The following is a 25,876-nucleotide window of genomic DNA, read 5'->3' as shown; positions in this document are numbered from 1 at the left end:
GTGAGGGACGAATGGGAGGATAAGGCCTCCCCCACTGGAGAATCAGTGGTGGAGTATGTACTGACTTTTTGGGAAAAGCTCGCTGAGCTCATGGGTCTGGCCAGAGAGAACCTAGCCAGGGCCCAAGGGAGTCAGAAGATCTGGTACGACTGTTCAGCCTATGGCACCAGCGACCAGGTGAGGGTTCTCACCCCAGTGAGGAAGAATAAGCTGCCTGGGATGGGCCCTTCAAAGTCATCAAGCAGCTGAATGAGGAGAACAATGTGGTGGAACCGCCCAACCGGGCTCACAGCCACTGAGGGGACCAGGTCAACATGATGGATTCATACTGTGACAGGGAGAGGCTAGTACTGGCTATGTGTGGCCAGTGGGAGAAGGGGGAAGATCCCTGGTGGGTCTCTTCCCTGAGACAGGAACTGGCCCCTGGCTGGAATCAATTCCCCTCTCTGACCAGCTAACCTCTGCCCAGCAGGCAGAGATCAGAGAGATGCTGTATTCGTACCAACAGCTGTTTTCCAACCAGCCTGGGCTCACTAACCGAGCTGTCCACTGGGCGGAGACGAGAGCTGGCCCTCCCATCAGGTGTTCCCCATTCAGAGTAACTGGGAACACAGCCAAGGCCCTGGAGGGAGAGGTCAGAGACATACTGACTTTAGGGGTGATCCAGCCATATACCAGCTCCAGGGGCCCCTCCCGTGGTGCTGGTCCCCAGAAAAGATGAGTCAATCTAATTCTGTGTGGCCTATCAGAATCTCAGTGCCATCACCCATGTCTTGTGCCTGCCCATACCTAGGCCTGTTGAGATCCTAGACAAGTTTGTGGGGACTGGGTACCCCATAACCAGGGATGTCACCAAAGGCTACTGGCAGATGCCTTTGGATCCAGATGCCAGGTTGAAACCTGCTTTTGTCACCCCTTTGGGGCTGTACAAGTCTCTGGTCCTACCTTTCGGGTTCAAGGAGGTGCCGGTCACCTACCAGCGCCTGGTGGATCATTTACTGAAGGGGATGGAGAATTTTACCTTAGCGTACATTGATGATATTTGTGCCATTATCCAGACCTGGGAGGACCATGTGTCCTAGGTGAAGAGGGGGCTGAGTCACCTCCAGGATGCAGGTCTGACTGTAAAAGCTGGGACATGCAAGGTGGGGAAGGCAGAGATGTCGTACCTAGGTGTCGTACCTAAAGCCAGAGCCAGCCAAGGTGGGGGCGATCAGAGACTGGCCTGCTCCCCAGACTAAGAAACAGGCCCAGACCTTTATTCGGACAGTGGGGCACTACCACAGGTTTGTGCCCCACTTTAGCTCTGTGTCAACTCCTGTCACTGAGCTATGCAAGAAGGGTAAGCCAGACAAGCTGGTCTGGACTGGGCAGTGCCAGAGGTCTCCCTGCATGCTGAAGGAGGATCTGGTCAAGGGCCCGGTGCTGGGAAATCCAGACTTTCACAAGTGGTGTTTACCAATGCCCCAGACATAGGGTAGGGCACGGTGCAGAGGCAGGCCAGTGCAAAGGGGGAAAGAAACCCCATCATGTACCTGAGCAGGAAGCTACTGCCCCGGGAGCAGGGTTATGCAGCCATAGAGAAGGAATGCCTGACCATGGAGTGGGCTCTTAAAAGGCTGCAGCTGGATGTATTTGAGTGGTACTTCACTGTGTATCTGAACCACTCACCCTGCCATGGCTGCACCAGATGAGAGGGGCCAATGCCAAGCTCCTGAGGTGGAGTATGTCCTTCCAGGATTATGAGATGGAGGTGGTCCATGTGTTCCCCAGACTCCTGACTGGCTTCTTAGGGAGTAGTTCCAGAGCATTGCCCTGGTGACTCCATGACAATCACCTACTTATTAAAGACTGAGATCTGTGCCAAGTGCATTCTATTACAAAAGAGGAGTAGGGCCTCCCAGAAAGTGGCAGCATTTTCAGAAAAAGAGACTTTCTACATTAGTAACCCATACTCTCAGATTACATCAGCTCATAAACAACCATTTTGACAGGTTTGCAAGAATTGCAGTGCCACTTTTCAGGATCTAGACTTTTGCATCCTTACTTTCAGAAATCAGCTGAACTTCTTCCAAAATATATGGGCTTCAATTACACCAGACCGCTGGGTACTAGAAATAGTATCAGTCAGATACTCAATCCAGTTTGAACTAAAATTCAGCAAAGAAAAGTCCAGACTGACACCAATACAAAGTATAGAATTTACAGGAGTTGTTATAGATTCTATTACAGCCAGAGCATATCTGCCTCAGGACGTATTCAAGAACATGTCCACTGTCATATCGCAGATTCAGTCAAATCCAAACACCAAAGTGATGAAATCTTCATGGATTTATGGCACCTTCCTTGCATGCAGGTTTGTCTAAAATCAGTTTATATTCAGAGCAGGCATTGCTTAGCTATGCCTTCTTTAGTACCATGAAATGTACTAATGTCCCTAGGGTGGTGGGAAGATTCCAGATGTGTGTGAAAGAGGCTAGAGTTTGCACCACACCTTCCATCCAGAACTATAGTGACAGACGCTTCCCTCTGGGGGGCACACATGGATCATTGCAGTGTGCAAGGCCTTTGGACTCCAGACAAATATCAACTGCATATATATGTGTTGCAGCTTAGAGCAGTTCACAGAACCTGAATTCCTTCCATGTATTCAAAGACAATCAAATTCAAATCATGACAGACAACGTGACTGCCATCTTCTATATAAACAGACAGGGAGGTGCAAGATCATCTTTGTTGTGTCAGGAGGAAGTTTGACTTTGGAACTGTTGTATCCATTCTCAGATATCCCTTACTGTGGTTCGCTTCCCAGGTCTGTAGACTATCTTGGCAGACAGGCTGAGCAAACATTTTTCGTCCAACCATGGATAGGAGGTCAAGGACTTGGTGATACACAGTATCTTCAGGGATTTTTTTGAGGAAAAAATGTTTTGTCTGAAAAATTTTACTGAGCACTAGTCCTATGACATTTGGATTCTGCGATAGAGAAGGAACTGAGTGGCAGCTGGGCCACTCCATTCTTTATGCTCTCAGTGCAGAGCACAAGGACACTCAAGGCACATGCACAGCCCCAACAGAAACTATTGACCAAAAAACCATGCACACGTGCATGCACACTACCAGGAGTGGACTATGTACATAGACGACACATTTCAAAGAACTCCAGTTACTGCACAGAGAAGTAGCCTCTCTTTCTGTGATCTAATGACAACGTAGTTATGAAAGCTCTAATTCCTAGTTGCTTCTTGTAGTGTCCAAAAAGGTTTTTCCATCTGATTGTTACTTGGTGGCCTATATGAAATTAATATGGTAGCCTGAGTCAAGTCTTCAGTGAACAAGTGTCAAATCATGAAATCACCACCACAATTGTCACTAATTGGCCCTTTAGTTAGCAATCTCATCACAGAAGATGAACAACAAATGGCCCAAGGAAACTGAATACCCTCTTACTCCTAGAGGTGGGGCCCTCATGTTCAGGGCTGAGCACACTGGGAAAGCAGGATGGAGAAGCTTCCACTTCTACGCATGCTCTACCTAGTCCGTGCACAAATTAGAGGATGTCATATCTACAGAGTTGCCAGTCTGGCACCTTTCACCACCATTCATTTCAATAAAAAATTGTTTTAAAGGTTTGGATAATTTTATTACCTAACAGAATAATAATTTTGCTTACAGTGTATGTGCTGAAATAAGGCTAATCAAACCTCAGGCTTCTGGGTGGAAACTAACTACTGCAAAGTTGGGAAAGCGTTAACTCTTCTCTCCCTTCATCAAGCATTATGCGATTGCTAAAATAGAGGATAGGTATTTTCCTCCTTTCTGTAAAGAAACAGGTAGTAATCTCTTCTGGTGATGTGATTCTGGACTTGATGAATCAATGCAAAGTCCTGTGTTCTTATGATCGTCTGTAGGGTCAAGAATGTGATTGGGTGCTTTATCGTTTATCGAAGCGGGGCCCTTTCCATACTGATAAGGCAAAGCTTGAAGGGATATATGTAGCTTTCTGGTGGGTGAGATAGAATGTGCCCACAACATGTGAATAACAAAAAGGAATAAAGTAAATAACAGAATAACAAATTGTGAAAATATCTAGAACTCTAGCATGTTTCTTCTGTGTTCAATTTCCAGTGCATATAGAAAAGAATGACAAATGTGGAGAAGACGATCTGGCTGATCCTCTTGTAAACAAAGTAAGAAATTAGTTTCTTCACTTCAGAGGTGATTAGTGTAGTGAATGGAATAAACTATGGAGTGGGCTCTTAAAAGGCTGCAGCTGGATGTATTTGGGCGGTACTTCACTGTGTATCTGGACCACTTGCCCTGCCGTGGCTGCACCAGATGAGAGGGGCCAATGCCAAGCTCCTGAGGTGGAGTCTGTCCTTCCAGGATTATGAGATGGAGGTGGCTTGAAGGAATATTAAGGACTGTACAAAGTGAATTCCTCTTGCTGGGGATTCTTGGTGAATCTCCATGTGGGTGTTAATTTTATTTAGGGCTGTCAAGCGATTAAAAAAATTAATCGCGACTAATCGCATTGTTAAACAGTAATGGAATACCATTTATTTAAATATTTTTGGGTGTTTTCTACATTTTCAAATATATTGATTACATTTACAACACAGAATCGAAAGTGTATAGTGCTCACTTTATATTTACTTTTGATTACAAATATTTTCACTGTAATAAATAAAAGCATGCTCCCCACCTCATCCCTCTCAGATTTTGGAAGGCACTTCTGATTCTTAAACCTTGGGTCGAGTGCTATAGCTATTTTTAGAAATCTCACATTGGTATCTTCTTTGCATTTTGTCAAATCTGCTGTGAAAGTATTCTTAAAACAAACGTACTGGGTCATCATCTGAGACTGCTATAACATGAAATATAGGGCAGAATGAGGGTAAAACAGAGCCAAAGACATATAGTTCTCCCCCAAGGAGTTCAGTCACAAGTTTAATTAATGCATTATTTTTAACGAGCATCATCAGCATAGAAGCATATCCTCTGGAATGGTGGCTGAAGCATGAAAGGGCATATGAATGTTTAGCATATCTGGCACATAAATACCTTGCAATACCAGCAACAAAAGTGTCATGCGAAAGCCTGTTCTCACTTTCAGGTGACGTAAATAAGAAGCAGGCAGCAGCCTCTCCTGTAAATGTAAACAAACTTGTTTGTCTTAGTGATTGGCTGAACAAGAAGTAGGACTGACTAGACTTGTAGGGTCTAAAATTTTACATTGTTTTGTTTTTGAGAGCAGTTATGTAACAAAAAAAATCCTTTTGTAAGTTGCATTTTCATTATGAAGAGATTGCACTACAGTACTTGTATGAGGTGAACTGAAAAATACTGTTTCTTTTGTTTATCATTTTTACAGTGCAAATATTTTTAATAAAAATAATAATATAAAGTGAGCACTGTACACTTCGTATTCTGTGTTGTAATAGAAATCAATATACTTGAAAATGTAGAAAACATCCAAAAACATTTAATAAATTTCATTGGTATTCTACTGTGTAACAGTGCAATGAATCGCAATTAATTTTGTTGAGTTAATCATGTGAGTTAACTGCGATTAATTGACAGCCCTAATTTTATTATATTTTGGGATAATACCGTAAAGTCCAATAGCTTTAAAGTACTGTAAAATCAGCCTCTTGCAATTCTGCACCATCTAAGAAGGAGAGTGGAGAGGGCCTTCTTATGGCAATGCTATGCTACTTACTGAGTGCAAGAGATTAATTTTAGAGTAAGAGCTTAAGAGAGATTGCCAAACTGTAGTCTCACTAACAGACTGTGTGGCTTGGCATCTTCACAAACATCTGTCTGCCGTTTAGCCCTAGATAAGTAAAGCCATGTTAAAGTGACTTCACAAGACCTGTCTGTAATTGCTTACAGCACTCAGAAGCGTATAACCTAACAATAGAAATATTTAGATTATGTTGATCATAAAGCAGTCAAAGGCAAAATCTTTTTGTCAATTTTTATTCTTACTAAAACATTGCCATATAGATTTATACATGTGCAGCTTTATGCAATTAACTATGATGCTGCACTGGGCACTGTCTGTTCTGTATTCTATTCTACCTCATGCTCCTCATTGTAGTTAAGTCAATGGAATAACATTCAGTTTAAAACAACTGAATACTAAAATATTGATTTTTTTGTTGTTTTGATGTACTTTGAGGTTAAACAACAGAGGTATGGCCCAGAGACAGATTTAGTGGAAATACAAAAGACTCAGCAGCGGCATTTGACAGACTGGAGTTTTGCTGAACATTATGAGCCACGTCTTCTTCTTCAGGTATTTATGAGCTGGGATTCTCATAGGCACAGTAGCTTTGGAGGCTGGTGCACAGAGGGCTAATAACAGGCTACAGAGCATTTTACTGATAGGTCACTGATTCAGATTTGGCTCTGATAAATGGTTACCAAAAGCTATTATTCTTCAACTGCTTTTTGGTGATTTTACTAAATGAGCTTGTCATTTTAATCTATTTTGTAATTTTACTCATGACTCAAAAAACAGCATTGCAATTGTCCTTTTTAGCCTTGGAGTCCAGACTGAACACGTGATAGAAGGGACTTGCTTCTTATCCCTAGGACTGGCTTTTCTGTGACATTGGCTGCAACAATGACATTGGCTGCAAGGTTTAGGAACGCTTCCCTGCATCTATTTTATGAATAAATGGAAGACTTTAGTCTTCATGACTGTCAGTAGAACAAAGGGTCCTATCCTTCAAGTTCTCCAGGTGCATTACTCTCATGGATATGAGAGACTCATAATAGAAATAGGGTAATGACTGATATTTATCTTAAAGGAAAGAAAAAACAAGAATTGTAAAAGATGAATCAGAGTGCAGTACTGCAAATGCATTGTGGTCTGTTCTTTCCTCACTTACTCTAGGATTGTGCCTGTTAGGAATATCCTAGAGTTGTACTAACCCAGAGAGTATGAGGAGGTGTTCTGCCATGAACCTCAGGGGGCGTAGAGATGGAGCAGACCCTGTGCTCTGTTGACTTACAGGGGCTGTAGTTCTGCTTAGCTTTTTGTACTCTTCCCACCACACTGACCACACATGTAAGGGCCAGGTAGAATCTGGTCCTAAATTACGGTGCATGGGAAATTCCTACTAATGCAATGGACCTTAATATCTATACCACTGGTAGTAATTAACAGAGATGGTTATAAAATGTCCATGAAAACAAAATTTCAACCCAAAATGGAAACAAAAACTTGTAAAAACTTTTCCTTTTTCTTGTCAGCTCTAGAAAATAAATTTCTTCATTAAAATTGTCACATACCATTTCATTTTCTATATGGAAAGCAATATACTCTCTGCCACACCTTTACATATCCTTTTGCATATTGCTGTTAATTAGTTTTCTTTTGTAAACTGAATATTCAATTAACTAGAATTTATTCATAAAATAGATTCAACCCAATAATTTATGATATATAAATGAATTTCAGTTCCATTTCAGCTCTAGCATTCTGCAAAAATGATAGCAGATAAAATGAGATTCATCATAGAGCCAGTACATGCATTAAAAAAAGATGCACAACACAGAATGGGCTAGGAAAATTTACTGGAAAGCAGTAAATCTGGAGAACACCAGCAGTGATAGCACAGTGAATTGGATACAATATGAACTTATAATGTGATATAGCCATAAAAGAAATAAATTTATTTTCTTTCTGAATATATGTAGGCAAGGGGATGATACTTCTTTTCTGTATAGCTCCAGCCAAACCTGAAATATTGCATTCAGGTTGCATCCCAAAGAGATGGGGGTGGGGGGTAGGAGAAGATCAAGTTATAGTTCCTATGAAATTGCTAGTGGAGTTGGCTGACTGCATGGGTATAGCTAGTGGCACTTCTTAAATGCATGTGGTTATGGGAATACAGCTTCTACATGCCTGGGGACACTACAGAGACTTTCTGTCTGCTGGAGGCAGAAGGCCTTTTGGTGCTTCTGGTGTAGTGAGGCTTTGTGCCATCCCTTATTATGTGCCATCCCTACAAGGCACAATCAAGCCCTCTTGTAGGAGTTGGGGGTACCATTTGTCTGTATGGAGGATGTGTCTTAAGTATTAATTTCTTTTCATTTTCAGGTTTTACACAATGCAACCCAACAATACAGGTGTATCGATTCCTATTACCACACCCAAGATAACTCTCTGCTTATAGTCCTTCACAACCCAATGAACCAACACCGTCAGTGCAAGGAATCTTGGGATATTGCAATGCACTCTGATGTTGGATTCAGGTAATACATTTTTTTTAGATGTTATCTTCAAACAGGCATTTTAGCTGAAAGCCTGGCAATGGAAAAGGGCCTTGACATAACAAGCACTTATGAAATATGGTGGCATCAGAAAAATCAATGGGCTAACTGTAATACCTGGCAATAAACTGTTCAAGAAGAAATTACTAAGTCATTAGGGGGAAGGGATTGGGGGCATAGTAGTAGCACTATATCTAAAATATACCACAGACTCTACTGAGGTAAAAAAATTCTGAGTGACTAGAGCCACTCCATAGAATTTGTATGCTTACAAATCACAAGTCATAAGGATACAGATATGTTAATAGGGTTATACACTGGCCTCCATATCAGGAAAAAAGATATTGGGGGCACTATTTGGAGGGAACTCAAAGAGCCAACTAAGTTAATTAAACAAATCAGTTCCTTCAACTACCCATATATGAACTGGTCAAATGTCACAACAGGACAAGATTTACAGAAGCAATTTCACAATACCTTAAACAATTTCTTCTTGGAACAGTAAGTCATAGAGAATACAAACAAAGGGTCTATTTTTTGTCCCTGATTAGTTTCCACAACACCTGATTTTGGTGCTGTGGTTCAGGAATCGAAACAACAGAGTAGTCAGTGAAAAGTTTGAGATTCTCTGGCACGGTTTGCAAGGATTTGTGGAGTCTTGTAAGGATAATCATACTATAAGTACAACAGGAGGTACTCAGTGCCTATACAGAAAAAGTGTGAATTTTCTGTCCCAGCCCAACATGTATTTCTTTAAGGAAACAAGCAAAAGGAGCAGCAGCAGCTATTGAAATAAAATAAAATATGTCCATTTGTCCTGGTTTTTCAAGAAGAGTCTCTGTTTTCATATGATGTCTCACTATCCTTGGAGCGTCTTTTGAAATAGCTGACATGTCATAATTTTTAATTCTAGCAGTTAATTTTTTTTTATAACTACAAAATATTTGTTCACATTATATCACTATACCAAGCAAAACTTGCTCTGAGTTAATCAGGAACAGATCGTCCAATGGAATGAGTGTTCTTCAAGCATTTCTCCTCACAGATCCTGTTGTAGGTGTGTGCACCCCACGTGCATGAACTCAGAATCTTTTAGCCAGTACTATCTGTTAAGGCTGCATATGCATCCTGCACACCGTCAGGCTCCCTCTCTTGAGGCATAAAGGATGGAGAAGCCCCTACCGCTACTCAGTTCTTTCCTACCACCCATGGCAGCGTGTTGGAGAGGTACAGTGTCTATCTCCTTCCCCATAGCTTGTTACATTAGGTTTAGAGCTTAGTAGTGAGTTTGATCTTTTTTTTTTTATTTCTTCATAACTAAGTTTCATACAAGCCCATTGACGAAAAAGAGAGAGAGACTTTTTATTTGTTTTGAGTTTCCACTTGGTACCGAAACATAGATCTGATGGATGAGATGTTGTCTCCAGGCTTTAAAATCTGTTCTGCCTGTGAGGCATCTATGCCTGCAAACAATAGACTAATACATGCCTTTTTTGTCACGTGGAATCATAGATCCACAGCAAACATTCATTTTGCAAATCTTTCTCTAAGTGCATACAAAAAGCTCATGATGCCCATCAGAAATTATTTTTAATGGAAAGACCAGTGAAGTATGTCTCTGACCCTGAGTTCCTTCTTTGAAGGCAGTCTGCTGCTGCTGCTTCAAAACCAGTTTCTGTCAGTGCTTCAGCTACCAGAGATACTCTTCCAGGAGCTAAGAGGTCAACAGGCTCTAAGAGACCTCGTGCTTCTCAGAAACACACTGAACCTTCTCTTCAGATCAATCAGTGGATCCTGCTGCCCATGGCAGAAAGGAGCAGAGATCTTCGGCTGGCACTTGGCACCAGTCACTGTCCCATGTACCACCGAATAAGAGATCTAATACTCCACTCTTCTGATTTCTCCAAGCCTGCAAAATCTGATTGGTGTATAAGTCTTCAGAGATTGTGGAATTATGTTCTTCTGCTTCAATAACATATTTTCAATCCTCTCTGACTGATGCCTCTACCTCAATACTGAGGGTACTGGTACCATCTTTCACAGAATCTCCAGTAAAGTGTCCTGATAGGAATATTACATCTATTGAGACATCCGCATGATACTGTCTTCCTTAGAACCGCTTCCTACTTCAACTCAGGCTACCTTTTCAACACCTGCAGATGTAATGGTCACTCCAGAACCAGAATATCTTCTCTTGGACATTTCTCTACTGTCTGTGGTATCCAAGTCCCTTCCAGTACCAGAACCAAAGGTGTCAGTAATTAAAATCTCTCTGCAATCATCCTCTACAGTACCGGTATTGATATCTCAGAGACTGTTGCAATCCCTCAGAGATCTACACCACCTCTAGAAGAGTTCTTCTCATCTGCAGTTTCACCTTCTCATGACAGTTGAAGCCCTTCTCTTAGATTTTCTCCCACTCTCATGGAGTGACTCTTATAAGAGACCTTGGAAGGAGTCCTCTTCATCACAGGTCACATGATTTTGAGAGATCACAAGCACTGTGGCATCATGTGCCTTTTCCTTGTGTGATGCAATCTTTACTTTATTGGTCTATGTTTAATCCTCAGCCTCATTTTTCTGCTCCTTATTCATCTAGATCCAAATCTAGAAATAGGTCACCTCCTTCTAAGGCATCATCTAAGATAGTGCAGTCCTCAAACAGAGTGCTCCATCAGGAATTTGAGCAAGAACCTCATACTGAGGGGGGAGATCTTATGAAGGAGTATGGGGAGCAACCTATCCCTTTGACTATTTCTTCCTGTGGCAAATTGCCGGTACGATTATGATGGGTCCCGTGCTTCCTCTTCTTGGGGCGGGGGGGTCAGGGCACAGTTTCCTGCCCCTGAACTAGAGTATTTACTGTCCCACTAGTAACCCAGAGAAGGGTAGTGGAGAGGGAGGGACCCGGGCCCGCCCTCTACTCCAGGCCCCGGTAAACCACTTGAACTAGTGCTTCCTTCCCTTGGGCTACTTCCCTCTCCTGCTCTTCAGCTTGTGGGGCTTCCTGCCCTCCCTCTCTGCACAAACCGGGTGTCTCTTTACCTAGGGTCTTGGTCTTCTAGCCAGCCATGGCACTTCTCCAAACTCTCCTCTACTTCAATTCCTCCAAACTGCACTCTGCTCCAACTCCAAACCACTCTGCTCCAACTCCTTCCCCTGGGTGACTGAAGCAGGCGGTTTTTATCAGGTGACTAGCTTCAGGTGCTCTAATTGGCTTCAGGTGCTTTTAATTAATCTATAGAAACCTTTCTTCCCTCTAAAGGGAATAAGGCTTCTCCTCATCCTGGGACTTACATATCTCTCCTCTATCACTCTTCTGCTGCCTTCTGGCCATGCTGTATCACATTCTTCATAACCTGATAAAGCTGTGGCACCATCTGCTTCTTCACAGTTGATGACTTCAAGGATTTTAGGACCTTCTTAAAAGAATGGTGGTTACTCTGGAGATATCTGTAGAACTCATCCAGGAAAGGTCAGACAAGTTCTTTGATATTCTGCATCTGGTCTCTCATGGTCACTTGACCATTCCTATAAATTAGGGTATCCCTGAAGCAGTCAAGTATTTGTGGTAAACCCCTGCATCCATTTCTGTTACATCAACAAGAGCAGATTGGAGATAACAATTTTCTCCTACAGGTTATGAGTACTTTTTTTTTACCATTTTTTTACCAAACACATCGCTGGGTCTTTTTTGTAGTGGTGGATCATGAAAAATCTAAGCAGCAGGCTTTGGAGGGCCAGTTGGTGGTGAAAATTGTATAACAGGCCTTTTTGGATGTTTTTGACACTGTGTCAGGATCAATGGCTACTGCAGTCACTGTGCACAGAACATCATGACTACAGTCATCAGACATTCCAGAAGAAGACCAGGCCACAACTGAGGGCGTTCCTTTTGAGGGCTGTGTTTTTTAAATTCAAAGATTTCTGAGATGCTTTATTCTTTTAAAAGACTCCAGGGCAACACTTCAGTTTCTGGGCCTACATACCCTGCTCTGTAAAGGAAGCAAAGTAGACCTCAGTCCTTCTTGAGTGAAGGGCCTCCATCATCCTTGTATTCATGCCAACAAAAGGCTCCTGAATTTTACAAGAAAGGACCATATTTCCAAAAGAAAAATGGCCCTCCTTCATTTACTGTTAATGCATACTCATCATCGGGCAAAGGTTGCAGGTTTGATGCTGCAGTCAAGAGTCTTGGACCAGTTTGTGAAGATCTGTACCCCTTCTCCCCTCCATTTGACAACCTCCTTCCTTTTTCTGCAGATTCATGGATTGCAATTACTACCAACCAGTCTGTTTTAGAATATCCACAAAAAGGTACTTGTGGCACCTTAGAGACTAACGAATTTATTTGAGCATAAGCTTTCGTGAGCTACAGCTCCCTTCATCGGATGCATCGGATGCATCGAAAGCTTATGCTCAAATAAATTGGTTAGTCTCTAAGGTGCCACAAGTACTCCTTTTCTTTTTGCGGATACAGACTAACACGGCTGCTACTCTGAAACCTTAGAATATCCAGTAACAATATTCACTATAATTGCAATCTAGGCCAACTCCACACACCCTACCTGGTCCCTTTTCATGAACTCTTTGAATGGGAGCCTGCCTTGTATGGAGACAGACTCTTCTTCAATGGGGTGTAATAAAGATGCTGCCTCCAGCATTCTGCAACAAGGTGTTCTATTGCCACTGCTCCCTCATTCTGAAGAAGAAAGGGGGTTGGCATCTTATATTAGATCTCAAAGAAATTTCAACAAATTCATCCATCACTTCAAATTTGACTCCTTAGTCAATAATCCTTTTTCTAGAGCCCATGAAGTCGTTCACAACATTTGTTTTGCAGGATGCTTGCACGTGTCAATTTATCCCGACCACAGGAAGTATCTACATTTCATGGTCAATGGCCTTCAGTATCAATTCAAAGTCCTACCATTTGGTCTCTCAAACGCTCCAAAGGTGTTTATCAAATGACTCTCAGTGGTAGCTGTTCGTCTGAAGAGACAAGGCCTTCACTTGTCCACATATGTTGATGACTGATTGATTTGGGGGCATGCATCACAATAGGTCACCAGAGTTGTTCACATGGTTCTCCAGCTGTTTTCCTGACTTGGTTTCAAGCTCAGTTGAGACAAATCTACTCCCACCCTTACTAAATTGGTAGAATGTATAGGGGCAAGATTGGACACCTTCCCTGAGAGGTTTTGTATAATGAGAGATCTTATTTCAAACCTGCCTTACATGACCCCACAAGTCACCAAGACTGTGCTGTGTAAATTTTCCATTTATCTTACAGCAATTTAGTTCTGTCTTTTATGTATCTGTGTAAGTTTGATTAGAATTTGGTGCTTCAGATATGCAGAGGGTGGTTAAGTGAACATAAATGCTAAGGGGCAGTATAAATCAGGAGTAACTCTAGTGAAGTCAATGAATTACAGTGGTTGTAAACCAGTAAGAGGGGAGAATCAAGATTTTGACTTTCTCACTGACCCTTGTTAAGTTGAATTAATCAATGGTGATTTATGGCTAGCTGGATTTTTTTTTTTTTTTTTTTTGGCAAATGATGCTTTTGCAGAAAAGAGAACTCAAATGTTAAACATAAAATGTAGTGAGCAAAGATTAAAAAGACAAAGATAAAAATTCCCATACAGAAAAAAAAACCTGGTAAACTCTACCAACTCTTAAAGATTAATGCAAAGTGTTCAGATAGCAGCTAAAAAACCAAGACTGTCTCCAGTGAAAGGTAGAATGAAAAAGATATTGTTTGATCCAATATCATATCGTTTAATACAGTATTTTCACTGTTAATAGAAGTCATATGTTTCTTTTCAGAAACTATCTGGAGCTGGTGGCCAACTCAATTGAAGACTGGGTGACAAAGGAAGAAACCAAATATCAGGAAGAAAAAATGGCTAAGGAACTGGAGACCCTTAAACTAGCGAAAGCCATGACAGAGAGACCTCCTGAAGATAAACCTTCTGCCTCCACTAGCAAAAAAGCTGCATCTCCTAAGAAAACAAGAAGTTGGTATCTTTCCATATTTACCCCAGAAAACTGATTCCCAACCCTCAAAAGTTTGAGTTTTGCTGAACTCACCATTCTGCAATGGAACAACATACCACCAAACAACCTTAACTCTGCGTTAGCATAGGGTTTTGCCATTGAATTGTAATACAATTAAATAATAATTGTGAAACACCAGTGTATCTGTCCTTTTAACCTTCTGACCAGAGAAACAAGAATTTTAAACAGGGAATCCATCCTGGCCTTTGCACTGAGCCAGACTTATTTTACTTTATTTTGGCAACATATTTATTGTTCCTCTCTCATTTCTCAAAGGCAGTACATCAAGACTGGACAGTAAAGCGGAGGTCACACCGGAACTTCCAGAAAAAAATACTTTTGTCAGAGAAGGCTCCCTCAAGGTGAGACAAGAAAAACAAAAATCCAATAGTCTTTCCCCAGTTGGTGGATTGGGTTGTGTGAGGGGGCCCTGGCCCAGGTGGCAGGGAGGAGCAGGGTGGGTGAGAGGACCCTGGCCCAGCAGGCGGGGGGCATTGGTTCGTGTGTAAGGGGGCCCTCTCTGCCTGAGAGGACGGGATAGACTGCCCCACAAACACCTGCTCATGCTTCAAGCTGTGGATCCTGGTCTCTCCCAAATCCCCCTGCTGGGACTGGGAACTTTCAACCTTGATTCCTTCCCCGCTTCCCCCACGAGGTCAGGGGTGTCATCCTCCTCCTTTCCTCCCACCATCCCCCCTCCTCCCCCCCTCCCCCCGCACCTGCTAATGCTCCAAATGGCAGATCCCAATCTCAGCTCCTCGCCAGGCAGTGCTGTGATGGCTTCCCTGAGCCTGCCAGGGGCTGCTGTGGGGGGCCAGGCTGGGGCTCCTAATCACCACATGTTGTAATCACTACCCCCCTCTCCCCACTGGCCAGATAGAAAGCAGCAGCCAGGGCCAGGGCTGAGCGCGGATCAAGACAACCCCGAATTGTCTAGTCTGACCTCCTATATAACACAGGCTATAGAATTTTTCCAAAATAATTCATAGAACAGATCTTTTAGAAAAACATAACATCTTGATTTAAAAATAGTCAGTGATGGAAAATCCACCACAACCCTTGGTAAGTTGTTCCAATGGTTAATTACTCTCACTGTTAAATATTGCCTTATTTCCAGTTTGAATCTGTCTAGCTTCAACTTTCAGCCATTGGACCATGTTATGCCTTTCTCTGCTAGGCTGAAGAGTCCATTGTTAAATATTTGTTCCCCAGGTAAATACCTATAGACTGTAATTGAGTCACCCCTTAACCTTCTCTTAGTTAGACTCGAAGAGCTCAATATATTTAGTTTATCACTGGTTTCAGAGTAACAGCCGTGTTAGTCTGGATTCGCAAAAAGAAAAGGAGTACTTGTGGCACCTTAGAGACTAACCAATTTATTTGAGCATAAGCTTTCGTGAGCTACAGCTCACGATAAATTGGTTAGTCTCTAAGGTGCCACAAGTACTCCTTTTCTTTTTAGTTTATCACTATAAATTATGTTTTCTAATCCTTTAATTATTCTCGTGGCTCTTCTCTGGAGGGATTCTCTCCAGTTTATCAACATCATTCTTGAATTGTGGGCACCAGAACTGGACACAGTATTCCAGCAGCGGTCATACCAGTGTCAAATTCAAAGGCAAAATAACCTCTACTCTTATTAAAGATTCTCCTGTTTACGCATCTAAGGTTTGCATTAGCCCGTTTTGCCACAGTATCACGTTTGGAACTCATGTTCAGCTGATTATCCATCATGACCCCCAAATCTTTTTCAGAGTCACTGTTTCTCAAGATATGGCCTACATTCTTTGTTATATACATTTACGTTTAGCCAATTAAAGTGTACATTGTTTGTTCACGTGCAGTTTACCAAGCAATTCATATTGCTCTGTATCAGTGACCTATACTCTTCATTATCTACCACTCCCCAATCTTGTGCCATCTGCAAATTTTATCACTGATGATCTTATGTTTTCTTCCAGGTCATTAATAGCAATGTTAAATAGTGTAGGGCCAAGGATCAATCCTTGCAGAACCCCACTCGAAACACACCCGTTTGATGATGATTCCCCATTTACAGTTACATTTTGAGACCTATCATTTAGCCAGTTTTTAATCCATCTGATGTGTGCCATGTTAATTTTGTATCTTTCTAGGATTTTTAAATCAAAATGTGGTACAGTACCAATCAAATACCTTACAGAAGTCTAAATATATTACATCAACACTTTTACCTTTATCAACCAAACTTGTAATCTCATCAAAACAAGCTATCAACCTATGTTAATTTGCATTAATTATATTACTCTCCTTTAATTCTTTATTAATCAAGTCTTGTATCAGCCACTCCATTATCTTGCCTGGGATCGAAGTCTATCATTTCTATCTAGTGATGAACCAATACCATTTTTAGGATTCTTTTTGTTCCTAAAGTACTTAACAAACTCATTTTTATAGTCCTTAATTCTGTATGCCATGAATTTCCTATGTTCCTTTGCTTCCCTTCTCAATTTTCTACAATTCCTAGCTTCTGATTTATATCCATTACTATCTGCTTCTCTTTTCTTCCATTTGTTATGTTATTTTTAATTTTTTTTTACAGCTGGCTTCATTTTGCTTCTAAACCAGGTTGGTTTTTTTAACGAGTACAGACATCTTCTTCAGTTATGGGATTGTGGCTTTTTGGGCACCTAGTAAAGTGTTCTTAAACAATTCTGAATTACCACTCACATTTTTTCTGATTAAAATCTTCCTCCTAGCTGTTTTGGCTCATGATTGTTTTCAGCTTTGTGAAACTGGCCCTTTTAAAGCACTGAGTATATACATTATTGGTCTGGACTTCATTCTGTTTGCACATTATAAATGTAATAAAGTCATGAAAACTTGTACCTCAGTTACCATTAATTTTTAGTTCTTTGATCAGTTCCTCTTTATTTGTTAGGACAAGGTCTAATATAGAATTCTCCCTTGTTAAATTCAACACTTTTTGAGTTAGGAAACTGTCATCTATACTATTTAGAAATTCCAAGGATGTTTTCCAAGGATGAAACCTCTAGCACATTGTCACTTAGATTCAATCTCCCATGATCTCGCAGCATTTTTTCCTACACATTATAGATAGGTGCGTAAGGAGCCTACCATTCTGTTCCCTAGTGTGATTTGGTGGTCCAAAGCAGACACCAACTAATACCCCATTTTGTGCTTTATATGTTAGTACGTTGATTCATAAGCATTCAAGATCATTTTCTTCTGAGTGGTCAGTGACTCTGGTTCCATTTTCGACACTGTGCCACTTCCTGTTCCCTTTTGCACACTTGCTCCTTCTTAAATAGGTTATTACCATTGATCTTAACTTTCCAATCACGGAGACATCCCAACAGATTTCATTAATACCAACTAAATCAAATTTATGCTCAAAAATGAGGAATTTCAATTCCTCTTATTTTTGACCCCTACCATTCATGTATAGGCAACTGAAGAATTTCTTCTCTACATTTCTTTGGGTTCCTTGACCGCTATTCCTACCTGCATGCCTCCAGCTTTCACCCTGACCACACCACACGATCCATCGTCTACAGCCAAGCTCTGCGATACAACCGCATTTGCTCCAACCCCTCAGACAGAGACAAACACCTACAAGATCTCTGTCAAGTTTTCTTACAACTACAATACCCACCTGCGGAAGTAAAGAAACAGATTGATAGAGCCAGAAGAGTTCCCAGAAGTTACCTACTACAGGACAGGCCTAACAAAGAAAATAACAGAACGCCACTAGCCGTCACCTTCAGCCCCCAACTAAAACCCCTCCAACGCATTATTAAGGATCTACAACCTATCCTAAAGGATGACCCAACACTCTCACAAATCTTGGGAGACAGGCCGGTCCTTGCCTACAGACAGCCCCGCAACCTGAAGCAAATACTCACCAACAACCACATACCACACAACAGAACCACTAACCCAGGAACTTATCCTTGCAGCAAAGCCCGTTGCCAATTGTGCCCACATATCTATTCAGGGGACACCATCACAGGGCCTAATAACATCAGCCACACTATCAGAGGCTCGTTCACCTGCACATCCACCAATGTGATTTATGCCATCATGTGCCAGCAATGCCCCTCTGCCATGTACATTGGTCAAACTGGACAGTCTCTACGTAAAAGAATAAATGGACACAAATCAGATGTCAAGAATTATAACATTCATAAACCAGTCGGAGAACACTTCAATCTCTCTGGTCACGCAATCACAGACATGAAGGTCGCTATCTTAAAACAAAAAAACTTCAAATCCAGACTCCAGCGAGAAACTGCTGAATTGGAATTCATTTGCAAATTGGATACTATTAATTTAGGCTTAAATAGAGACTGGGAGTGGCTAAGTCATTATGCAAGGTAGCCTATTTCCTCTTGTTTTTTCCTCCCCCCCCCCCCCCCAGATGTTCTGGTTTAACTTGGATTTAAACTTGGAGAGTGGTCAGTTTGGACGAGCTATTACCAGCAGGAGAGTGAGTCTGTGTGTGTATGGGGGTGGGTTTTTGGAGGGGGGTGAGGGAGTGAGAGAACCTGGATTTGTGCAGGAAATGGCCTAACTTCATTATCATGCACATTGTGTAAAGAGTTGTCACTTTGGATGGGCTATCACCAGCAGGAGAGTGAATTTGTGTGGGGGGGTGGAGGGTGAGAAAACCTGGATTTGTGCTGGAAATGGCCTAACCTGACGATTACTTTAGATAAGCTATTACCAGCAGGACAGTGGGGTGGGAGGATGTATTGTTTCATATTCTCTGTGTATATATAAAGTCTGCTGCAGTTTCCACGGTATGTATCTGATGAAGTGAGCTGTAGCTCACGAAAGCTCATGCTCAAATAAATTGGTTAGTCTCTAAGGTGCCACAAGTACTCCTTTTCTTTTTGCGAATACAGACTAACACGGCTGTTACTCTGAAACCTTGATTAATTTTGTTCCCACCATCCCAATTTTGTGCTAACTTAACACTTATATCTTCCCTTTTTTTATCCATCCCTTTTGTTGTTAGTTTAACGCTCTCCTGACTACTCTAGCCAGCCTGCCCCTGAGGAGATTGATCCCTCTTCTACTGAGGTGGAGGCCATCCAAAATATACAGGTCCCTCTTCCCACAGAAGGCTGACCAATGTTCAAAACCAAAACCCTACACCACTCACCTAGCCAGGATTTCACTTCCAGAATCTTCTGCCTTCTGCCTTCCTTTTCTCATGAGACACAAAAGATCTCAGACAAGATCGCTCGGACATTTTTCTTCTTCAGCATGCTTTTGAGTTTCCTGAAGTCATGTATTATCTGCAAGATGACCATCAATGCGTGTCATATGACGTTCAAACATTAACTAGTAAACTCATTTTCTTGGTGCTCAACTTGAGCAACCTGATGCATAATTTGCAGAAGTTATGAGCACTCACAACTGCAGCTGAATTTGAGAGTTGTGCTTTGAACATATGAAGTGCTATAAAAATTCAAAATATTCTGAAGAATCCTATTGGCTTTGAAGTTACTTAGGTGTTTTTCAAAATTTTATTCTGTATCAGAATTCATAGCCATTTCAGGAGGCTGAATTAAAGTTGCAAAAAGAGTTTTTTATAGGACAGTAAGCATCTTTTGATAAAAACAAGACCATAGTTACCTAAATTCTTAACTTTTTGTAATAGGCTTGGAAGGAAGAGCATGATCGACTACTAGAGGAAGAACGACAAAGGGAAGAAAAGAAAGCAGAGATGAAAGGAAAGTCAGGTGGTAAAAATAAAGGACAGAGCAAGGAGATACCAGTGCCTGATGACAGCAAGGGGTCCAAGACAAAATCTTCCAAGGAGAAGTCTAAAGATGAGACAGCAAAACCCCCTGAACTTGAGGAGCACAGTACCCCAGCACCACCCTCTGAGAAAGTTTATGAGGTGAGAAGTCACAGTACAGCATCATATTAGAAAAGGGTTAGGTGTTTAAACTGTCAAGACTCCATTAGAGCTATCGTCCAAGTGTGAAACTGGAATCAGGGACAAGTTAACCCTAATTGTGTCTTGTTTAACTCCGTCATTTAAACAGCTGACCCTTTTCTGACAGAGTTCTTTGTACTGTTTAGGCATCTCATCTTTTTACAACTGAACTGTTCTTTTTTCTTGTATTTTTTGTACATGTGGAATGAACATAAGTATTGGAAGGATTCCCCCTTCAAAGATATAGGCCTTGATGTGACAGAGTGGTGAGAAGGGACCCCCAGAGAGCCCGTTGCAGCTCCCTGATTCAGGGCTGCCTGGACATTGCACAAGTTTGGGCTGTAGCCCTAACTTACAGCACTTACTCCACAGTGCAGGATAGGGCATAGAGGAGTTTCACTATGTCTCTTTTCCTACCGGTCTCAGTGCTGACCTGTCCTCAGAATTCCTTATACATATCCTCCTGCTGCATACACTGGCAGAGAGTTCTCTTGCAAATAGGGAATTCTCCACCAGTTAACTCTAGACAGCTTAAAACCCCCGTGTACTGCTTCTGCCTGCAGAATTTTACCCCCTCGATTCTTGGAGGGTGACAATTCTATTTATGTCACCACCTGAGTAATGGAACTGCAGAGCCACAAAACAGTACTTCAGAAAAATATATAATATCTCAGTCTGAATTTGTTGGAGACCACTATTCTAATTCTTGGCAATTTATAGCTGAGCATCTGATTGGAATGGCTTAACACTCTAAGAGTATGTCTATACAGTACACTACCCCTGACTCAGGTTTAAGCCCAAGCAGCACTTCCATCCACACAGAAATCAGTCTGATTTGGGCCAGGAATCCCTCTGGACTCAGGCCCATGGTCTTTGCAAGAGTGGTGGGTCAGAGCCCACTGTGACGTGGATCAAAGCCCAGGCATTTTGCAGTGTGGACACAATTCAAGCCAGGTCATCAGACTCAGGTCTGGAGAGTCCTCCAACTCTAGCCCACAATCTTCAAGGTCTGTGTTTCCCAACTCTTCCATCCCAAAACTTCTCACTCACTTCCAAGGAGCTCAAAGCAAACTCCTGGTTCAAATGCAACTGCTCAGCATTTAACCCTTCACTTCCATGTGGAATGCTTAGCTGGAAATACAGTTAATCCTCATATAAATTAACTATGACCAACACTAAGAAGAAGTTCTGCATCGGGTGCTTCTAGCTGTCCAGAGGAACACAGATGGATTCTGGTTAACCTCTGATCCCAGGCAAGCAAGACATTCAATTTCAGCAAGAACACAGGAGATGTCTGGAAAGCTACATCCAAGCAGCTGACAGTGTTGGGTCTCAATCACACAGCTAAACAATGCAGAAAGCAAATCAAGCAGCTGAAGACAGACTACCTCAAGGTCAAAGATTCTAACAGCACCTCTGGGAACTCACGTTCTTCCTGCCTCTTTTACACTGAGGCCACTGTGGTGCAAGACAATCTGCTGAGCAGGGATGGCACCTTCATTACCACCCCCCCCCACCCCCCCAGTCACAGTCATCACTAGAGGAAAGCCAGTCATTCAGTGAAGGGCAAGAAGTTACCCTTGTGTTGAGGCTGGTAACCAAAGAGTTCATACTGCTGGAGCAGCTACAGCACATCCTGGGTCTGTACTTGGAGAAGCTGTTGGGGACGGCCCTGAGTAGCAACCTGCTGCAGAACTGGCATCAGAGCAAGTGCAGAGCCTGGTAAGTTTCTGCCCTATGTTTGTTGTTACTAATGTATGGATGGGAGGGATTTCTGGCTTATGGCCCTATTAAGTTATTAATGCAAGCCAAGATTTTGGTGTGCTTCCATTTAAGGTGGAACCCACATCATTTCTGTAGTGTTTGCCCCTCTTTCCACCAACACTACATGGAATTCAAAATGCACACCACAAAATGAGGAAAAATGTTAAACAAGCAGTTATCATGAAATTTTTACTAATTGCTCAATGATAGTTATAAGTATGGGTTGGGAGCTCCACAATTAACAGCCTCACATACCTCTCTGGTCTAATACAGTGCACCTTATAAATCAGTCACAGCTGCACTGTCCCAGACTGCCTGTAAACTGCGTCCCAGAAAGCCTGGCTGTTATAGCTGGCTTAAATATATGAGCCCAAATTACAGCAGAAGGTGGCTGTCTGTCTGTGTTAAAGGAGTCCCTATGGCTGGCATTCAGTCAGACATGTGCATGGATGCATGGTGCTTGTAAGGAGGCTATACTGGGTCTCCATGCTAATTCAGCATCTTGTTGATTTTACCACAAATTTTCACGAATTGATGGCTGGTGATGAAAGCAAACTTCTCACAAAGGTGGAGCTCCAGGTGGCTGGTTATGTTCTGGAGCAAGGCATACTTATTAGGGCCATCTCTGTAACTCACGAGTAGAGTAACCAGATAGCAAGTGTGAAAAATCAGGACGGGGAGTGGGGGGTAATAGGTGCCTATATAAGAAAAAGCCCCAAATATCGGTACTGTCCCTATAAAATCAGGACATCTGGTCACCCTACTCATGAGCCCCCTCCATTCCAAAATGTGCTGGTCAGTCACTAGATGCCTAAGTATCTCCTTAGCATAGACAGATGGCTGTCTTCCGCTGGCCTGGGACAGAAATTCACACTTCCACTCAGGGACCTCCCAAATATCAATGGTCTCCAGAGCTTGCCCTGCCTGAAAGGATTGAAAAAACATAGCTAGTGATTAGACCCCTCATAATGCCCCCCCCCCCAACATACCACCAAAAAAATGAAGAGGCTATAGAAATCATTTCGGCTGAGTTTTGTATGTGTATCTTACCGTGATTTGCAATGGCTTTCGGGGCTGCTCCAAAAGACATCCGAACTGACTAGTTTTTTTCTGTGAATAAAATAAAGCCCATTGATAAAAAGTATCATTTTTACCTTGAATTAAAGTAGCCAATAATGTGACATTCCATTTTCTTTTCAAGGCTGTTCCACCACTGCAGGACAAACACAAGAGCCTAGGGAAGTGAACCCATCTTCTGCAGGCAAGGAGAAAGAGAGTCTGAGATGAGTTGATGAAATGCTAGATAAAATAAATCAACAGATAGTTTTCCAGAAGGACCAGACTGAGTATCAGAAGAATAAGGATGCAAGAAGGGTGGAAAGAATGATGCTGCACACGCGAGGAGAGATTAGTTGAGAGATTCATGGAGTATGATCCCAGGTTGAGGGGGGAAGACAGGAGTAGCAGGAGTTGTTCAAGTGATTACTTGTGCTTATGGCTACCAGACTGCAGGCTCCCCTGCCACTTATAACTCCTGCACCAGCCACACATCATGAATCTTCTCCATGGTATATTGTGCTGCAGACTCTGCAGCCTTGGAACAGTTCAGTGGTTGCCTGGACCATCTCACAGACAATGAACAGTAGCACATGGAACAGATATTATACCCTGTGCATTCATCCACTCCAATCCAGTTGCAGCCCTCACATGTAAAATGCACCAGAAAGGCCAAGGAGAATGGAGGGACAGGGAATACCCAGAAATAGCTGTCCATGTCATTTGGTAACATGCACCTTTCAGAGTTTTGGCAATGAGTTTGGTTATTGTATCGTACATTTTGATTGCGGCTGGTCTGCCTTTCTGGTTCTTATACTGGTATGTAAATAGATGTGTAAAATAAAGTGTTGAATTTTAACACAAGGCTACAGTAACAAGTTTTATTATATGTAATGTTAAAAGTGCACAAACTAATAAATGCTCATTCTCAGTGCATTTAATAATAAACATTTTTCAAATATCATTTCATTCCCCCTCATGCAAGGGACCGTGCAAACCTATTATGCAGGCAAACAAAACATATCTGATTTCCATGGCGCATCTGGATCCATCACCAGTCATGACAGGTGCACTATATAGCTGTGTGTACCAATTTTGAAACACATCAGTCTTGAGTCCACTGCTGGCTAAAAGATTCCCCCTTGTCCTTGCAGACGTTATGCAGAACACAGCACGCCCCAATAATGCGGACTTCACTGATGACACTGGCATCCAAATGGTTTTGAAGGCACCATCAACAAAATCTGCCAAACGCATATTCCACCACCATCCTACAGCTACTGAGTGTGTAGCTGAAACTTCTTTTGCCAGGTCCTCTGAAATCAGGATAAGATTTCATAAGTCATGGCAACAGAGGGCATTCCCTAGAATAACAGTAGGGACAGTGTCATTCAGTGGGAATAATATTCCAGCTTCTCCATGAAGGTAAAGTCCTGAACTGTGGAACTCCCTGACATCATACACCTTGCCAGTGTCCATGAATCTGCCCCTGCAGTTGACCAGGACCTGCATAATGGTGGAGTAGTACCCTTTGCAGTTAAGTACGCATGGTCTTTGCAGAAGGCATACTGTAGGCACATGAGTCCCATCAGTGGCCCCAGCACAGTTTGAAAACCCCATTTCCTCAAAGCTAGCAATTATTTCAGGAACATTTGTAATTCCCACCATCTTTGGGTACATCACATTCCTGATGGCCTCACAAACCTCTGCCACAACCCCCACAGTTTATTTGCCAACTTCAAACTGGCTAGCCATGGACCCTGTAGCAGTTGGGGTAACCAGCTTCTAGATGGCTATAGTTACCCACTTCAGGATTTGTATGGCATCCCTCATGTGGGTGTCATGATGGTGGAACATTGGGGCAAGTGAACACAAACTCTAGGAACATCTGCTTCTTCATGCAAAAGTTGTGTAGCCACTGCTGGTCATCCCAGGTGCACATGGCAGTGTGATCCCACCAGTCTGTTTGTAGCCCTGCTCTGGAAGTGCCAGGCTACATATGTGAAATGTTCAGCTAAGGCAACAGGCATGAACAGCTCAGCTGGGTCATGGCTGGCATGTCAATACATGCTTCTGAGAGGTGCCTTTGGCAGGTCAAAAACTGCTGCTTAAATAATCCACCAGCATTTTGGAGATGCTCTGCCTCATTTCCGAAATAGGACTGACAAAGTGAGTAGGAGAAGTGTTGATGGCTCCATTTGCTGGGAATGTGCAGACACAAAATGGTTTACCACCCAAAACACAGCTCCCACGGGATGAACAGATAAGTTTTCCCATAAGCAACTATGAACTGAGCCCTAGAGCAGCTACAGCTGGCGAGGGTGCTAGGAACCCTGGGATACAATGGCATAAACCCCAAGAAGCTGAAGTTATGACTTTGGTCTGCGTAGTGCAACATGGACATGTCAGCACGTTCATGAGGCCTGGGTTTCCAGTGCAGTGTGGATGCTGAAGTGTGAGCTTGGAAACAATGAGTCCATAAACAGAAAAGGAGTACTTGTGGCACCTTAGAGACTAACCAAATTATTTGAGCATAAGCTTTCGTGAGCTACAGCTCATGAAAGCTTATGCTCAGATAATTTGGTTAGTCTCTAAGGTGCCACAAGTATTCCTTTTCTTTTTGCGAATACAGACTAACACGGCTGCTACTCTGAATTGAGTTCATAGGTGCAGGTCATACAGACCCAAGCTTACTATGCTGTGTAGACATACCCTAAGTATCAGATATTAAAGGTCTAGAGCTCCTGCAGGCATAGGCTT

The 25,876-nt window shown here is 42.4% G+C and overlaps 1 protein-coding gene across 1 annotated transcript in view; it reads left to right on the top strand.

The window, feature by feature from the left end:
- The window catches only part of SPAG17 (sperm associated antigen 17), a 296,695-nt gene that overhangs the window by 161,360 nt on the left and 109,459 nt on the right, over positions 1-25,876 (top strand). The window contains exons 15-20 of the mRNA XM_077807348.1: positions 4,129-4,190; positions 6,185-6,301; positions 8,114-8,268; positions 14,116-14,306; positions 14,623-14,708; positions 20,015-20,257. Of these exons, the coding sequence (XP_077663474.1) occupies positions 4,129-4,190; positions 6,185-6,301; positions 8,114-8,268; positions 14,116-14,306; positions 14,623-14,708; positions 20,015-20,257 (854 nt within the window). The remainder of the gene's footprint in view (positions 1-4,128; positions 4,191-6,184; positions 6,302-8,113; positions 8,269-14,115; positions 14,307-14,622; positions 14,709-20,014; positions 20,258-25,876) is intronic.

This window comes from Eretmochelys imbricata, chromosome 1 (assembly GCF_965152235.1).
Source record: "Eretmochelys imbricata isolate rEreImb1 chromosome 1, rEreImb1.hap1, whole genome shotgun sequence".
Lineage (NCBI taxonomy): Eukaryota > Metazoa > Chordata > Testudines > Cheloniidae > Eretmochelys > Eretmochelys imbricata.
The sequence above is the reverse complement of the archived record's forward strand: the minus strand, read 5'-3'. Positions and strand labels throughout refer to the sequence as shown.